The 19,223-nt window shown below is 44.0% G+C and overlaps 1 protein-coding gene across 4 annotated transcripts in view; it reads right to left on the bottom strand.

Moving 5' to 3' along the window:
- Positions 1 to 4,098: 4,098 nt before the first annotated feature.
- The window catches only part of WASF1 (WASP family member 1), a 145,628-nt gene continuing 130,503 nt past the window's right edge, over positions 4,099 to 19,223 (bottom strand). For all 4 annotated transcript variants that reach the window (XM_073576020.1, XM_073576017.1, XM_073576018.1 and 1 more), the window contains 5 exons: positions 16,814 to 16,931; positions 15,439 to 15,608; positions 10,742 to 10,918; positions 9,657 to 10,300; positions 4,099 to 5,132 (listed from right to left, as the gene is read on the bottom strand). In XM_073576020.1, coding sequence (XP_073432121.1) covers positions 4,978 to 5,132; positions 9,657 to 10,300; positions 10,742 to 10,918; positions 15,439 to 15,608; positions 16,814 to 16,931 — 1,264 coding nt within the window. In that variant the 3' untranslated portion in view covers positions 4,099 to 4,977. The remainder of the gene's footprint in view (positions 5,133 to 9,656; positions 10,301 to 10,741; positions 10,919 to 15,438; positions 15,609 to 16,813; positions 16,932 to 19,223) is intronic.

Genomic DNA, 19,223 nt, shown 5'->3' with positions numbered 1-19,223 from the left:
AGTGACTCAAATTGCCACCCGTTACAACCAAGGTAGGCAGAAGAGCATCTCTGAACGCACAGTGCGTCGAACTTTGAGGCAGATGGGCTACAGCAGCAGAAGACCACACTGGGTACCACTCCTCTCAGCTAAGAACAGGAAACTGAGGCTACAATTTGCACAAGCTCATCGAAATTGGACAGTAGAAGATTGGAAAAACGTTGCCTGGTCTGATGAGTCTCGATTTCTGCTGCGACATTCGGATGGTAGGGTCAGAATTTGGCGTAAACAACATGAAAGCATGGATCCATCCTGCCTTGTATCAACGGTTCAGGCTGGTGGTGGTGGTGTCATGGTGTGGGGAATTTTTTCTTGGCACTCTTTGGGCCCCTTGGTACCAATTGAGCATCGTTGCAACGCCACAGCCTACCTGAGTATTGTTGCTGACCATGTCCATGCCTTTATGACCACAATGTACCCAACATCTGATGGCTACTTTCAGCAGGATAATGCGCCATGTCATAAAGCTCGAATCATCTCAGATTGGTTTCTTGAACATGACAATGAGTTCACTGTACTCAAATGGCCTCCTCAGTCACCAGATCTCAATCCAATAGAGCATCTTTGGGATGTGGTGGAACGGGAGATTCGCATCAGGGATGTGCAGCCGACAAATCTGCGCCAACTGTGTGATGCCATCATGTCAATATGGTCCAAAATCTCTGAGGAATGCTTCCAGCACCTTGTTGAATCTCTGCCACGAAGAATTGAGGCAGTTCTGAAGGCAAAAGGGGGTCCAACCCCTTACTAGCATGGTGTACCTAATAAAGTGGCCAGTGAGTGTATATATATATATATATAAAAATGTTATTTTTAACTGGGTTTGGCCAAAACTACAAGCTAAATAATCTCAAAGGGTTTTTCCTGCAGTAGAAAAATAAAAAAAATGCCAAATAAAATTAACAAAAATTAAAGTTACTGCAGTTTTCACTTAACCCCACCCAACTTACCGATCATAGAAGTTTGTTTCTACCTGATCGCTCAGAGATACATTCTGTAGTAGTTCACTTCACCAAGGTCGATCATGCGCATTTTCAACTTGTTATAGCATGTATGTTGCTTAATACTGCGCACATGTGTTTGCTCCATTCTGGCATGCGCTGGGCACCAGTTGCTTTGTAGAAGCAGCTACTCACTTCTGCATTCACTAGGTGATAGCCAAGCAAGTACATAGCACCCACTGAGCCATCAGTGGGCAAATTTTGATATGAAACATTGAGGAGTATGAGCAATTTATTGCACTAGCCAAGGGTTTATAGGAAATTTAGTTTTCTACAAGCAGAAAGCAGTGACAGGTGCATCCATGAATGACTGGCCACTTTAGACCACAGAGAGAGAAGAGCTATGAAGGAACCAGAGGCAGACACACAATTGATAAATTATCTTGTATTTGTGGTCACATTTGTATATAGTTACCTCCTTTCAGACAACCTTCCATGTTCCCATGACTTCTACATTGACAAAAATTTCACACTGCTACCACTAGAGAGCAAGGCTGTGGAGTCGGAGTCCATTTTGGTGAAGTTGGATTTGGAATCGCTATAAAATGGACCGACTCCTAAAATATAAAATAAATTGGGTACAGTAGTACAATGCAGGATGTGCTGTAAGAATTTGAGAAAGTTATGAAATGTTCTATACATGTCTGTTCTGTTCCTGATCTAAGGATCTGGGCTTTTAGTTGAGATGAGTCTGTGCTGCACTTCATGCACATGTTTATTTGCGACCAGTGCTGTGCAGTCGGGAGGCAGGGAAACTGAGGAGTTAGAGTCCGTGATTTGGCTTACCCCGACCTCACAGTACTGTATGATATCACTTGTGAATGCTCAACTGTAGGCATATTAAAAAGACATATGATGTTTCTCCTGAAATTGTGGTTTATTTCTTTCAGATATAGATATAGAATGCGAAGAACTGAGTTTTTGCTATAGATTTGTTATTTTGTCTATTATTTCTAAACCAGTTTTCAATGTTTTGGAAAAATAACACTGCATGAAGTTCTCATGGTGACTACTACACCACTGAAGATTTTTAAAGAAGCACTCCTCCCATCAAAAGTTTTATCTTATTAATTTATCGCAATCAGCTTATTTTATAGCACTGTACACTTACAATTGCTCATTTTACCTTTCTACCCAGCTAATTCTTCTCTTTCCCATTAGGTCTATAACATCATGTGATTAAAAACTGACTAGCTGAATCCTTTTGAGCGCCACGTAGAAACAGGAGGTCAATTTTCCCTGTATGACACATCAGTCACTGCAAGAGTTCCTGGCGGGGGGGGCATCTGGGTCAGAAGTTGAAGAGCAAGAGGATAAATGCAGGGAATAGAGACTTCCTGTTTCTCCATAGAGCAGAGAAAAGAGAAGAATTTACTAAGTAGAAAGGCAAAATGAGAGAAGAATTTACTAAGTAGAAAAGCAAAATGAGCAATTGTAAGTACACAGTGCCATATAATATGAATACAATGTATTAAGAGCAGACCTGGGCAAAGTGCGGCCCGAGACAGCCGTGGGGCAGGAAGCCAGAGGTCCACACCATACCCGCTGTCTCCATAGGCGTTGACTTCTTTGGTGGAGGAGAAGCCACTTCCTCCACCAATCAGCGTGTGAAGAGGGTGATGCGATGACATAATTTCATCGCGTCAGCTGTGTACTGCGGAGTCAGCGCACCAGAAACAGGGAGAAAGCCAGAGCATCGGGGAACGGGACCGAGGTGCGTATGTGTTGTTTTTTTTTTCTTCATGTTTATGGGATGTTTGGGTGGACATGGGGAGGCTACAGGGGTGACATGCCGCACATGGTGCGGTGTATGGGGGTGACATGCTGCACATGGTGCTGCATATGGGGGTGACATGCTGCACATGGTGCTGCATATTCGGGTGACAAGCTGCACATGGGGAGGCTGTGGGGTGACATGTTGCATATGGGGAGGCTATGGGGTGACATTCTGCACATGGGCAGGCTATGGGGGTGTCATGCTGCACATGGGGAGGCTATTGGGGCCTCATGTAGTACATGGGGAGACTATGGAAGCCACATGCAGTGTATATAGGGAGGCTGTGTGGGGCACATGCAGTGCATATAGGAAGGCTGTGTGAGGCTCATGCAGTGTATATAGGGAGGCTGTGTAGGGCTCATGCTGTATATGGGGAGGCTCTGGGGCTCATGCTGTGTATATGGAGGCTGTGTGCTTCTCATGCCGCACATGGGGGAGGCTGGTGTGGGGCTCATGTCGCACATGGAGGAGGCTGGTGTGAGCGTCATGCTGCATATGGGGGAGGAAGGCATGGGACTTATGCCGCATATGGGGGAGGAAGTTGTGGAGCTCATGCCGCATATGGGGGAGGCTGGTGTGGGGCTCATGCCACATATGGGGTGGCTGGTGAGGGGTTCATGCCGCATATGGGGAGGGTGGTGTGGGGTTAATGACGCATATGGGGGAGGAAAGTGTTGGGCTCATGCCACATATGGGGGAGGAAGGTGTAGAGCTCATGCCGCATATGGGGGAGGAAGGTGTGGGGCTCATGCCGCTTATGGGGGAGGAAGGTGTGGGGCTCATGCCGCTTATGGGGGAGGAAGGTGTGGGGCTCATACCGCTTATGGGGGAGGAAGGTGTGGGGCTAAGGCCGCATATGGGGGAGGAAGGTGTGGGGCTCATGACTCTTATGGAGGAGGCTGTGTGGGGCTCATGCCGCATTTGGGGGAGGAAGGTGTGGGGCTCTTACAGTATATAAGCGGCTATGAGGGCTCATACGATATACAGAAGGGGCTGTACTCGGATTCAAACGATATATAGGGGATGTCAGCATACTTAATTCTGCTCAATATTAAGTGATGCAATTAATATTAATATAATTATAAATAATATAGTAATTATATATCAATATTAATATTGAGTAGAAATAATTTCAGCCTTTTGGTTTGGCCCTACACAACAGTCACGATATCTCATTTGACCCCTCAGGAAAGTTTACTGCCCACCCCTGATTAAGGGGATAAAAACTTTGATGGGAATGTTGATGATTTAAATATACAGTCTAACGAAAGACAACAGCTCTTCCACTTAAAATGAGGAATTTATTAAATCAAATCAATCTGTTCTCTTAACAGTTACATAAGTTACATCGAATGTTTAAAGTCAGTTTTTCACATGAATTTTTTTAAATTTTTTTAGCTTTATAATACAGGCAAAATAGTACCAAACAACATTTACATAAAAAAATACCTCAGCATTCAAATAAGGCAATCATAAAAATAAAATAAAAAAAACAGAAAACAAGAAATAGTAATCATTTCAACATATTGAAAACCATAAAGCAAACTTGTTTTCCAAACACAGCAGAGCTAGCCATTCTGTGTAATGATGTAGCATCCAATAGTGTAAAACACATCACTACGCACGAAAATGGTTCCTTTTTCTGGGTGTATGGGACAGTTCAGTTTTTTTAAATAGTTTGTCTCAGTGTATAGACCTAACTTTCAAGCAGTAGAAATTGTTACCTAGGATTAACGCTCTGAAAACCTCACCAAATAAAATAAGGCTTATATTAGATACAGCTGCCCTTGGAATTTTTAATCTTCGGTGACCTTCATTAAATTAAAATTCACAAAGTGCACAAATAGTAAATTAAAAAAAAAATTCTATACTACAAACTGACAGCTGTGTAATACTCAGTGGTCTAGTGAAACATAGTTACAGCCTCCCAGTAAAAGAACTGTAAAATTCACTGTAAAATTTTGGAGATACTAACTTTACTGTAAGATAAAAGTCAAAAATAAAAAAACTAAACAAAACGAAAAAAAGTCAAAAAAAAAACACGTTTATTCTGGTGGCGTAAATTAGATACAAAACACTAGAAATTACCAAACTTTTTTCCAAAGAACAAGCACCACAATTGACATCAGCATTCCAGTTTGTAGTGTAATATATAACATTTTAATCCCACTCCACCTCGTCAAACTCAGAATCATCTTCTGAGTCGCTGTATTCTACAGCAATGCGCCGGGACAAGATGGTGGCTACGTCATTCTCAATGCGTTCATGCTTTGCTTCCTGCTCACGTTGTTCTTCCACTTTACGCAGCTGAATACCTGAAATATTGACAAAAAGTAGGAAAAACACATTTATAACTGCAAATGCATTTTTCATCCGGATCTGCATCAGGAGCTCCACCACATAATACATCAACAGTAGTGATGAGCGAGTATACTCGTTGCTGGGGTTTTCCGAGCTTGTTCGGGTATCCTCCGAGTATTTTGGCGTGCTCGCAGATTTAGTTTTCGTCATCTCAGCTGCATGATTTATGGCTGCTAGACAGCCTGAATACATGTGGAAATTCCCTAACAGGCATTCCCACATGTATTCAGGCTGTCTAGCAGCCGCAAATCATGTAGCTGAAACGACGAAAACTAAATCTCCGAGGATGCCCAAATACTTGGAGGATACCCGAACAAGCTCGGAAAACCCCAGCAACGAGTATACTCGCTCATCACTAATCAAGAGCAAAGAAGATGAGATAGAACAAGAGATAACCACACACTATAAAAAAAAAAATATCTGTGAAGAAACATGTGGATTCCAAATCAGCAGCATGTCAGTGTTCTCCTTCCGGATCTGTGACAAATTCACAACAGATTTATTTCCTTCATGGGTAGTAGACCTACCTTAAAGAAATTCCACAATGCATCATGCAGGATTTCAGGAACAGTAAGGGTACGTGCCCACGATCAGGAAGAGCAGCGTTTTGGACACAGATCACCTTAGCCGAGTTCAAAACGTTGCATTCTCCATTAGAAGCACAGTGGACGGGATTTATAGAAATCCTATGCCCACTGTGCTTCCATTTAATGCGGGGTAAACTCTCCCATGGTGCGGGTTTAAAAGCAACAGAGATGCTAGTCTCATCCATAGCCATACATTAGATTTAGTAAATCCACATGGATCAGTGAACACATGCGGATTTAACTGCGCGATTAGAATGCAGCATTTTGGACGCAGTAATAATACGTTGCGTCCAAAACGCTGATATTTCCTGATCGTGGGCACATAGCCTAATTGGTAATGTTTTACGACAGATTAACTTAAAGTGTGACCTTTAGGGAGTAGTCAGACGGACATATTATTCGCGCAAGGGTCGCATCGCAATCCTCAAACTGGCCGTTGGCTCTCCTGATCTGAGTGTAACAGCTGCATAGAAATACATGCTGTCACGCTCATGTTAGGAGGGCCGACGGTCACTCTGAGGATTGCGATGCGACCCTCATTCAAGTAATACAGCTGTCTGACTGTGCCCTTAATGTACAGACGGCTTATGAAGCCTTTCCAAACAAGATTTAATTTAATTCAATCCATTTCAGTAAATATTAGTTATGAGTAGCACCAACATAGTCAATGGAGATGTACACTAGGGGGATAATAGGTTCTATAGAAAAAATAAAAAATTAGTTTTATTCAAACATAATGATCTGTAATATCCTTTAAAAATTCGTTTCTTTTGGTTGCGTTTAAAAGGTGGCTCAATGTCAGCCCTTGAACACTTAATAGCCGTTAAAATAGGATTTGGGTAGCTTTAATATAGAGTAAGAATAAGGCCCCTACCACTCCTTGAAACTCTTTCCAATTTACTCATTTGTAATTTGTAAAGAATATTTAATATTATTATTAGTTTATATTTCCTGTATCAAAGTAAACTTGCCAGATTACAGACAACATTCAGTATTAGTCACTGTTTTAGTTAAGTCTAATCTCTAAGTATTTACACCACAGCCTACACCAAGCTCATGCGTCTTTTACTGTCTAATTAAATTGTTGCCTGAAATTCATTTTACTTTAATTTAGAATAGTAATCTGCACTATTGTGCAAGCGATGATGAGTGATATCAGTGTGATTTGCAGCAACCAAGGATCAGCGATTCCCGGTGTATTCAGCTTCGGCCGCTGTCCATCCCGCACTGGAAGTGAATGGAGTGGAGGGCGAGCATGTTCAGTAGCGTGCACTCACGCTCCCCTTCACTGTCCTGGCTTCCGACCTGGACAATAAAGTTTGTTGAAAAGTTGAGTGCCGAGCAGTAACCCAACAAACTTAGCGGCTGTAGCCTCTCCCTCAGTCATTAGCATAGGTTGCTAATGGTGAAGGAGAAGGTGCACAGCCAAATACATAGGGATTCACTCATTCCTAGCAGTAACGTATCAAATTTTAATGAAATGTGGTGTTATGTTTGCTATTTAGGCCTCCCTCAGATTTAGTCACTGTTGTCAGACAAAATTACATTTTCAAATAGCAGTGTTAGAGGAATATGGTTAGTTGGAGTGACAGCAGGCAGTATTACCGATTCTAATCTGCAATTGAATCGGCAAGCGTTGGCCAGTTTTTATTTCCTGCACTGTACAGAATAGCAACGAAAATGTACCAGTGTTACCATCACAACCAACGAAGGACTTTGGATCTGGGAAAAAGCGAGAAGGAAAGATGAGGAACTGAGAAGTTGTCATCGGTCCCAGATATGCCTATCAGCACAAGCTAAGGCTGTATTCGAGGTTCTGCAGGATTGGCAGCTCTTGGATAAAGTGAAGTTTATGTCATTAGACATGGACCAGTCGTAACACTGGTACAAAGGCGGGTGCTTGCGGCCTCTCTCAACAGACACTGCAGAAAGAACTACTGAGTTTACCGTGTAGGCAAAACATTCATGAGCTAATTAATGCAAGCGTGATTGATAAATTGTGGCCAGCATCAATAGGTCCAAATATAAAGTTGTTCGAGAGATTTTTGGCTGCGAAATCAACGGGATAAAACCAGGTTTTCAGCTGGATAACATACTTTCAATTGAGCTAGGTCAACTTAAGGAGTGTCTAGTTGAATTTTGCACCAACCAGTTTGCACAGTGCCGTCCAACAGATGACTACAAGAAATCGTTAGCACTGGCACACCTGTTCCTTGGTTCACTGGCAAACCCAGATATGCACATCAATACTCCTGGCGCTTACCATCGGGTCCGATGGATGGTCAAAGTGATATATGTTCTGAATCTGAAGATCTTCATGTTTCGTCACCAATTTCGACAAGTTAAAAAATCTCTTGTCAAGTTTGCACTTTTACTGCCTGCTTATGCTTGAAGGCTTGGTACCTTTGTCAGATCCCAGCCACATTGCCGCAAAATGAGTTGACATTGCTGCAAGAACTTGTAGCATACAAGAAAATCAATTTTCCTGTTGCTGAGGCAACAATAAAAACTTTCAGCAGACACCGGTGGTACCTCAGTGAGATTATGGTGGGTCTAGCTTTTTTTGACAGTGAAATTCCAACTGCAGAAAAGGTGGAGATGGTACTGGATCTGCAGACAGAAGGCAACGATGTCTCCTCAACTCGCGTACAACTTGCCGAAAACCTTGTAAGCTTCATCACTTCATGTTGTCCAACACAAAAAAACTTTGTTGCACTGGAAATTAGCCAAGATTTTCTTCCTCGAGATCCTTGTCTGTGGCACACTAATGTAAGTTACATCGATGCATCCTCAAACGTCACCGAATTGAAAGTCTTGAATGATGGCGCCCAACCCTCCATTGCATTCATGTGTACATTCAATTTGTCAATGAACACTCAAGAAGACCAGAAAGAGTTTATTCTCCAGTGTATGGAGAAGAATCGCCATGACTATCCTGAACCAAATAAAGCGTGTTTCATTAAAAAAAGTGAAACTACTGTAAAATTGTACATTTACTTTCTGCAATTGTACATTTACTTTGCTTTGAGCCACCGGTAAAAAATGTTGCAATATTACTAAATTTTGTGTATGTTACAGTCATACCAAAGGGAATTATTCCCAGGGACCTTAAAATTTACACAACAAATTTTTTTGACTGTCACCCTAATGTACACAGAATATTATTGTCTAATATCAGAAGAAGTTGACTATATAATAGTATTATAATGCTGACACTATACTTAAAGGAGTTTTTCTTTTTACAGAAAACTATGTCACCCAACTGCAGTATGTTTTCTAAAAAAAAAAATCACCATTATTCTTTCTTTACCCTCCCTGAGTCCAGGGCTGAGTCTGCGTTCGGTGTTTGTTATTGTCTATAGCGCTGATGTCACGTCAACAGCACTGCAGCAATCAGTGATCACATCAGCTTTGCCGAATAGATGGCCCAAGCTCAGAGCCATTGAGCTGAGCGATTGGCTGCAGGGCTGTCAACATGACATCAAAGACGATGGCAGACAATAAAAGTGACATGAAGCAGCAGTGGAGACTCTGTGCTGGACTGGGAGAAATGTACAGGTTTTTTTTGTTTAATTTTTAGACAAACTGAAATGGGGTGAGAGGATATTTCCAAAGCTGGAATACCCCTTTAGAGGGATTCTGTCACAATATTTTTGAAATCACACGTGACAGCAGCATGATACAGGGGCATTGACTCAAGTTTCAAGAGTATTACCAAAAAGTACAGATCCTAAACTACAACCCATTCTTTACAATGATCAGGAACCTACTCATTCACGATCATCAGCAGGACCAGAAACGGGACCTCCAATCTGATTCCTTTCAAATACCGAACTGACAAGATGTAAAAGTTTCAAACCATTTTTCACGGAAATACAAAAATAGCTTTACCTTTTCGTATTGCTTCCAGCAGAACACTTCTAGCATCACTGATAACAGGGAGATTTGATGGGTGTCTCTTAGTCTCAGGTGCAACTTGAGATGAAGGGGATGGGGGTAGAAGAGGAGCATGAGAACCAGGTACAATGGAAGCAAGAGGGTGTAGACCAGCTGGAGCATGTGAGAGGGGTGCGACTGCAACTGGAGAGGAAGGTCGCATCCCAGAAGGAGGTAAAGGTGGGGGTGGAGGAGGTGGTGGAAGACCCTGTGCCTCAGTTTGGGGAAGTGGGTGCACTGGCACAGTTTCAGATACTTGAGCAGGACGGGACACTGGAGGAGAGGGCTGTACAAGGGGTGGCGCTATAGGTGGTGGCGCTGGGTGAAGTACTCCAGGTGCTATCTGCAGAGGAGTTGGTGGGGGTGGCACAACATTAGTTTGCAAGTTAGCAGTAGGTGGTGGGGGAGGTGGAGGAACTGGAGGTGGAGGAGTGGAGGATATTGATGACCGCAGAGAGGAAGCAGATAGGGCAGATGGAAGAGGTGGAGGGGGTGGAGGAAGAGGAGGTGGCGGTGGTGGTGGAGAGGGGCTCACAAACACTGGCGTTCTACCCATGGCTGGAGACTGTGGTCTGTTTTCAGATAATCCTTGTGTGGCACTAAAAAAATGGGGAAAAAAATAAGAGAATTAAAAAAATAAACACAACAAGTACCAATATAATGCCATATTGTATAGTGTAATGCTGGACACAAATTAGACTAGAATGCATTTCAGAAAACAGCTCTGTGGTCGCATAAATTGGAATTCTTTAACAGCTTTGTGCGCTCAAATATTAGTCTCAACAAGTGTTCTTTTATATTTATAATCCTTGGACAGGTGCTGGATACCATTTCTTTTCTCTACATGCTAATGGCACCGTCTGGGCAATATAAAGTGGAACATATGGCTTATTGAGGGAGAGAAACATCACTACTCATTTATGTGGTTTTATTGGCTTGGCAAACAAATTACCTAGTGAAAGGGCAGAAAAAAAACGCTTTATAAAAAAAAATACCTTTGGCAGTTTTGTATTAACCAATATTATCCAAAAATACAGTACCTGATAACAGGCATGGCTTTTCCATCTCCAGCGGCATGCATTGGTGGAGGCGGCGGTGGCTCATGGGGTCTCACTAATACCCGGTCTTCAACCCTGTTCAGAAGATCGTTCATCTGGCTATAAGGGAGTGCAGCAAGTGAGAAGGGCCCGTCGGCAGTCTCTCCATAAGCTTGTGGCCTAGTGAAAGAATAGGTGTTAATGAGGGTAAATATTTCCCACAGACGTGATAACGTTAGCTCATGACTTACTAAAACATTTTCTATAATAATAATAAATTAACGCAGAGAACATTGGTGAAATGAAAACAAATAGAAAAAAGTCTGTAATGAGTAATGTTTTCTATTAGAGGAACTCTAGAGCAGCCTGTACTGTAGTCCCCTAAACTTCACAAAGCCTCTTCAGCACCCCCAAAAACATACATATGACAGGAAGGAGAGGGTGCAGCTGCAGTAAACCGTTATTTTTCACTAGATGGTGGCCCGATTCGAATGCATCGGGTATTCTAGAATAAGTATGTAGTTTATTTATGAAGTTTTAATAATAATGCAATAATGCACCCCCCAATCCGGATATGCATGGTCCTCTCACCCCCAATCCTGATATTCATGGTACCCCTCCCCCCCATCCTGGTATGCATGGTCCCCTCACCCGCCAATCCTGGAATGCATGGTGCTCTCACCCTCCAATCCTGGTATGCATGGTCCTCTCACCCCCCTTTCCTGGTATGCATGGTCCCGTCACCCCCCTTTCGTGGTATGCATGGTCCCCTCATGCCCCAATCCTGATATGCATGGTTCTCTCACCCCCCAATCCTGATATGCATGGTACCCCTCACCCCCCAATCCTGATAAGCATGGTCCCTTCACCCTCCAATCCTGGAATGCATGGTCCTCTCACCCCCCAGTCCTGGTATGCATGGTCCCCCTCACCCCCCTTTCCTGGTATGCATGGTCCCGTCACCCCCCCTTTCCTGGTATGCATGGTGTCCTCATCCCCCCTTTCCTGGTATGCATGGCCCCCTCACCTCCCTTTCCTGGTATGCATGGTCACCCTCACCCCCCTTTCTGGGTATGCATGGTCCCCCTCCCTCCCCCCCATTGCTGGTATGCATGGTCCCCCTCCTCCCCATTGCTGGTATGCATGGTCCCCCTCACCCCCTTTACTGGTATGTATGGTCATCCTCACCCCCTTTCCTGGTATGCATGGTCCCCCTCCCCCCCCATTGCTGGTATGCATGGTCCCCCTCCCCCCATTGCTGGTATGCATGGTCACCCTCACCCCCCCATTGGTGGTATGCATGGTCCCCCTCACCCCCCCATTGGTGGTATGCATGGTCCCCCCCCCCCCATTGCTGGTATGCATGGCCCCCTCACCTCCCTTTCCTGGTATGCATGGCCCCCTCACCTCCCTTTCCTGGTATGCATGGTCCCGTCACCCCCCTTTCCTGGTATGCATGTATGCATGGTCCCCTCAACTCCCTTTCCTGGTAAGCATGGTCACCCTCACCCCCTTATCCTGATATGCATGGTCACCCTCACCCCCGTAGATCCTGGTATACATGGTCACCCTCACCCCCCTTTCCTGGTATGCATGGTCCCCCCCCATTGGTGGTATGCATGGTCCCCCTCACCCCCCTTTGCTGGTATGTATGGTCACCCTCACCCCCCTTTCCTGGTATGCATGGTCCCCCTCCCTCCCCCCCATTGCTGGTATGCATGGTCCCCCTCCTCCCCATTGCTGGTATGCATGGTCCCCCTCCCCCCCATTGCTGGTATGCATGGTCCCCCTCCCCCCCATTGCTGGTATGCATGGTCCCCCTCCCCCCATTGCTGGTATGCATGGTCACCCTCACCCCCCCATTGGTGGTATGCATGGTCACCCTCACCCCCCATTGCTGGTATGCATGGTCCCCCTCCCCCCCATTGCTGGTATGCATGGCCCCCTCACCTCCCTTTCCTGGTATGCATGGTCCTGTCACCCCCCTTTCCTGGTATGCATGGTCCCCTCAACTCCCTTTCCTGGTAAGCATGGTCACCCTCACCCCCTTATCATGATATGCATGGTCACCCTCACCCCCGTAGATCCTGGTATGCATGGTCACCCGCACCCCCCCTTTCCTGGTATGCATGGTCACCCTCACCCCCCCTTTCCTGGTATGCATGGTCACCCTCACCCCCCTTTCCTGGTATGCATGGTCCCCCTCCCCCCATTGGTGGTATGCATGGTGCCCCTCACCCCCCTTTGCTGGTATGTATGGTCACCCTCACCCCCTTTCCTGGTATGCATGGTCCCCCTCCCCCCCATTGCTGGTATGCATGGTCCCACTCCTCCCCATTGCTGGTATGCATGTCCCCCTCACCTCCTTTGCTGGTATGTATGGTCACCCTCACCCCCCCTTTCCTGGTATACATGGTCACCCTCACCCCCCTTTCCTGGTATGCATGGTCCCCCCTCCCCCCCATTGCTGGTATGCATGGTCCCCCCTCCCCCCATTGCTGGTATGCATGGTCCCCCTCCCCCCATTGCTGGTATGCATGGTGCCCCTCCCCCCCATTGCTGGTATGCATGGTGACCCTCCCCCCATTGCTGGTATGCATGGTCCCCCTCCCCCCCATTGCTGGTATGCATGGTCCCACTCCCCCCCCATAGCTGGTATGCATGGTCCCCCTCACCCCATCATTGGTGGTATGCATGGTCACCCTCACCCCCCCCATTGCTGGTATGCATGGTTTCCCTCACCCCCCCATTGCTGGTATGCATGGTCCCCCTCACCCCCCCATTGCTGGTATGCATGGTCCCCCTCACCCCCCCATGGCTGGTATGCATGGTCCCCCTCACCCCCCTTTGCTGGTATGTATGGTCACCCTCACCCCCCTTTCCTGGTATGCGTGGTCTCTGTAAAAAAAAATAAATAAATAGTTATATACTCACCTTCCGTCAGCCTCCGATCTGCTTTCCACGCACCCGGCCTCGCGGTCCCAGTAATGCATTGCACGAAACACCGCTGATGACGTTGTACTCTCGCGAGAGTGATGTCATCTCCGGTCTAAGGCGCAAGGCATTACTGGGACCGCGAGGCCGGGCGCGTGGAAAGATCGGAGGCCGTCGGAAGGTGAGAATAACATTTTTTTTAATTTTAATTCTCTTTTTTACAGATCAAGGCCTGCCGCCCCATTGAGCGCTGCGCCCGACGCTGATTGGTCGCGGCCTAGCTTACCGTTACAAACAGCTGCGCCTGTCGCTGATTGGTCGCGGCCTGGCGGCTGTGACCAATCAGCGACCCGCGATTTCGGTTACAGACAGACATGATAAGGCATTTATATATATAGATGTTGCATCCAATCTGATGCCTTTCTGCTTGATAAATGGTGAGGTCCCAGTCAATGACGAGCATCAGCAAAAAATTCAAGGGCACTACAATATTGCTTATTAATCCTGGTATCTACAGTGACTAAGTGACAGAGTACAAATATATCCAAATGGATCAGCACTACTAAATACAGCCCAAGTTGCTGGTGATGTAGTATTATATCCCACCCTGACTCTTCAGATACACAATCATTATTTTCAGCAATGGCTTGACCAGGTCTTTTGCAATATTCTCTGCAGCACATTGTACCAACCTCAAAACTCATGCACCGTTCATTAAACATGCAATGTTAGAAGAGGGGTAATTTGGTCCATGTACAACAGAATTTTTTTATTTTTGGAGGGGGAAAGGTTGGTTAGCCGCAGAGCAGCAGTGTTTGGTGTTGCTGAGGGAGGTGGTTGCTATTTGGTGCTTTCGGAGAGGTATTGCGTGCTGCGTTACGGCATGTGATGCTGTTGGAGGGCATGCTGTGGCATCTGTTTAGTGCTGCTTGAGAAGCAAGTTGTGCTGCACTGTGGATATGGCTTGGAACTACGGCAGAGATGTGTTGAGCTGTATTTTAGCAGTTGGTTCTATTAGAGGGTATAAGGTGGGCATGGTAGCATTTTCATGGTGCTGCCGAGGGAAATATGAGCACTGTAAGGTGGATTTTCTTTGATACTGCTACAGAAGTAATATGAGTTCTGTATGGAGAACTTGTTAGCTGTTGAGACTCTGGCATTATGGCAGATAAGCTGGTAAGGCCTGAGTAATAAAGTCTGGCAACTAGTACGGTAAATACTGTAGGAAAAGAATCCTTCAAGTTATACTCGAAAAAAGATATGCTGCTACATTTAGCGTAATAAGTTACCCACTGTCTATACTAAAAAAAGTCTCTTCCTCGCTGTGTAACTGCTGAACAAACTTCCGTGCTCCGCAGTCCTGAATATCTCTGAACAGAGAGACACAGAGCTGCATAGTATGAGATGAGACACTGAACTAACAGCAAGACCCCGTAGGAAAGCTCCAATAAGTCCTAAAGAAGTCGCACAGTGAGGCTCATTACATGGTATGTATTCAAGGCAGAAAGAGCGCAGCTCTGGAGATGGAGAAACTTGCAAGGAACCATCCGTAAACTATACACGGAGAAGAAATCAAAGCTATTGCAGTTTTATGGCACATTTAGTAGTCATTCCTAAAGAATGTAAGTAAATTATCAGCACTGTTATCACTGTAGTGGAGATGGTACTAAGAAATTGAGAATGTGATTCTAGATACTTAAAATGCGCACAGCACCCTTCACATGGCAAGAAAAGCCCATAAGTTATAGTTCTGTGATATAACACACCTTGTTTCAAAATGGGAGGCTGGACCATTAACAATTTCTATATGCTTGTGTGCATCTACGTCGTCCTCAGCCAGTTCTTGGCCAAGAGCTAACTTCTGCCACTCACGACGTCTGTCATGTGGAGCTCGAGGCACTTTCTCAGGCTCATGCGGACGATCGATATTCTTTTGCTGAAAAAAAAAAAAATCCAAATATAATACCATAAATATGAAGCGAACTTCAGGATCTTAAAGGAAAATGCAGCACAGGGGATACACAACTGACCAACTACTACAAAGATTTATCCTGGCAATCCATTTTTTCTAAACCCCATTTCCAGGGAATTTTCCTCTACTGGCGATAGTGGAAGGCTGCTGCTAAAAACTGCCATTTATGCCACATTCATACACATTCATTACTGCGGCATTCTATTTAGTAATATAAAACCAACCACTTTTCCAGCATTTTTTAAAAAGGAATCTAAGAAAGATCAATCCTCCCAAGTCGTCTATATGGGAATGTAGGTCATATACAGTTGAATAAAATTATACCTTGCTTTTAGTGATCTGATGTCTTATTCCAGAGAAATCAGTATTTTCCTCATATGTAAATGAGCTGTTAAGATCTATGGGCTGGAAAAAAAATCTTCCCGATAATGTCTCCAGAGCTTATTTTTAATGTGCATTACCAGTGTGAACCGAGTAATAACTGACATTTTTTCGCTCATAATCACACACAGCTCTATAGTGAGATCAGAACTTACACAGTACAACAGAAGTGAAGTTTGTCTCATTACAAACATTTGTAGCAGCACTTGTCCTCACACAGTGGTGGTTGCTATTACGCAGAGGTGTGCGTGTTTATAACTAACATGATACAGCAGAGTTGAATCTTGTCTCATTACAAACACCTTTGCAGTTGTGATATCACAGTGCTGTCAGCTCTGTTGTACTGCCTTCTGCCACACTGGCTGCCTGTGATATAGAAGTTGAAGCACTGAGATGTGAGAAAACAATTGTAGCTGCATATGTTTTTCCAATGACACAAAGTTCACTTCTGATACACTGTGTTAGCACTGATCTCTCTGCAGAGCTGTCTGTGATTCTGAGAGCAAAGCGTCAGTCATTACTTGGTTCACACTGGTAACTCTTCGTTTCATTTAAAATAAGCTTTGAAGGCAGATTTTCATGCAGATCTGTGTCCGGACTATAGTCCCTAAGAGCTCTTTTACATGTAAGAAAAATGTGGATTTTTATAGAACAAGATATCATTTCACATATGAAAGCATAATTTTATTCAGCTTTTTATGACCTGCATTCCCATCAAGACTGCTTAGAAGGGTTGATCCTACTGACAGTATCCCTTTAATATAAATGTGGTAATAAACACATCATACCTTCTGCTTTCTCTTTTCTTTTCGTTTGTCTTCAGTGTCCTGTATCATCTTCTCTTTCCACAAGTCAAAAAAGTAGGATGGGTTGGTGTAGAATTTTAAACCCGATTTACCATCATCTCTATTAAAAAAAGAAATATAAAGATATTGAGATATGGCAAAAAAAACCATGGAAGAAAATGATGTGTCTTCAATTTTGACATCTACTAATAATCGACATTGTCTACTTTTCTCTTTCAAATATATTACGTTTTCATCAACAGAACAAAAGTCTACAATTCTATATATAGCTTCAGTAATTGCACAAAACATGTAATGAAGAACATAAAAGAGAACAAAGGCAATTACCAACATTGCAGCTATAATAGAAAGAGAAAATTAAAAAAATGGGGGTGGGGGATAAAAGGGTACAAAGGAGGCAAAAGGAGAAATGTGAAGGTAAGAACCAGGTGTTGATCACATGACCTGAAAGGTCCTGAAGCTAGTGGGGTGGGAGGTCCTTCAGGTACTCAAGACGTGCAGCCTCCGTGCAGGTCCTGGTGGCTTCCTCTGCTGCTCTACACTGATCACGTAGATCAGTGTAAAGCAGGAGAAGCAGGCTACCTTGGATCTTATCCTTATAAACAGGGAGGAAATGGTTGAGGAGGTAAAAGTGGCTGGGACACTAGGAGGTAGCAACCATGCTATTTTAGAATTTTGGATAACTAGAGGAGGAAGACCTGTGAAGACTCAGACGTCAAAGTTAGATTTCAGAAAGGCAGATTTTAAGGGATTCAGAAAGAGAACTGGAGGGATCCAATGGCTGGATATCCATACGGACAAAAATGTCCAGGAAGGATGGGAAATCTTTAAAAATGAAATTCTCAAAGCACAATCGTTAACAATTCCGAAAAGAGGGAAGAATAGGAAGCATTTAAGGGAACCAGGATGGATGAACACAGAACTTAAGCAAATGCTAAAAAGGAAGAAAGAAATGTTTATAAAATGGAAAGAGGGAGGCATATCTAAAGAAGAATATAATGCTGTCTGCAGAACCTGCAGGGCACGAATCAGATTATCTAAAGCTGACAGTGAATTGAGGCTTGCAAGAGACGACAAAAGCAATAATAAAGGATTTTGGGGATATGTCAAAAAGTAAAGTCAAAGATGCTATAGGATTTCTACAGGATGAAAATGACAAAATGGTAAGACAGGATGTTGAGAAGGCCGAACTTTTAAATTCCTATTTTGCATCTGTTTTCTCTCAGAAAGGAAATGTAACATCAATTATTCTTCACTGTCCTATTAAGGGAATAGAAGAATCCAGGATAACTATAAACAGAAATATAGTGAGGAAACACTTAGCTAACCTAAATGAATTCAAGTCTCCAGGTCCAGACGAATTACACCCCAGAGTACTGAAGGAGATAGCAGAAGAAATTTTTGAACCGCTCTCCATAATCTTTGAAAATTCGTGGAGAACAGGAGAAGTCCCAGAAGACTGGAGAAGAGCAAATGTTGCTCCTATCTTCAAAAAGGGGAAGAAGGTGGACCCAGGCAACTATAGGCCGGTGAGTCTGACTTCTATACCAGGAAAGAGCTTTGAACAAATTATTAAACAACATGTACAGTTGTGGCCAAAAGTATTGACAACCCTGCAATTCTGTCAGATAATAGTTTGTTCCTGAAAATGATTGCAAACACAAATTCTTTGGTATTATTATCTTCATTTAATTTGTCTTAAATGAAAACACAAAAGAGAATGAAGCAAAAAGCAAAACATTGATCATTTCACACAAAACTCCAAAAATGGGCCAAACAAAAGTATTGGCAACCTCAGCCTAATACTTGGTTGCACAACCTTTAGCCAAAATAACTGCGACCAACCGCTTCTGGTAACCATCAATGAGTTTCTTACAATGCTCTGCTGGAATTTTAGACCATTCTTCTTTGGCAAACTGCTCCAGGTCCCTGATATTTGAAGGGTGCCTTCTCCAAACTGCCATTTTTAGATCTCTCCACAGGTGTTCTATGGGATTCAGGTCTGGACTCATTGCTGGCCACCTTAGAAGTCTCCAGTGCTTTCTCTCAAACCATTTTCTAGTGCTTTTTGAAGTGTGTTTTGGGTCATTTTCCTGCTGGAAGACCCATGACCTCTGAGGGAGACCAAGCTTTCTCACACTGGGCCCTACATTATGCTGCAAAATTTGTTGATAGTCTTCAGACTTCATAATGCCATGCACACGGTCAAGCAGTCCAGTGTCAGAGGCAGCATAGCAACCCCAAAACATCAGAGAACCTCTGCCATGTTTGACTGTAGGGACCGTGTTCTTTTCTTTGAATGCCTCTTTTTTTCTCCTGTAAACTCTATGTTGATGCCTTTGCCCAAAAAGCTCTACTTTTGTCTCATCTGACCAGAGAACATTCTTCCAAA

This window comes from Dendrobates tinctorius, unplaced genomic scaffold (assembly GCF_039654945.1).
Source record: "Dendrobates tinctorius isolate UK_male_01 unplaced genomic scaffold, ASM3965494v1 ptg000046l, whole genome shotgun sequence".
Classification (NCBI taxonomy): Eukaryota; Metazoa; Chordata; class Amphibia; order Anura; family Dendrobatidae; genus Dendrobates; species Dendrobates tinctorius.
The sequence above is the reverse complement of the archived record's forward strand: the minus strand, read 5'-3'. Positions and strand labels throughout refer to the sequence as shown.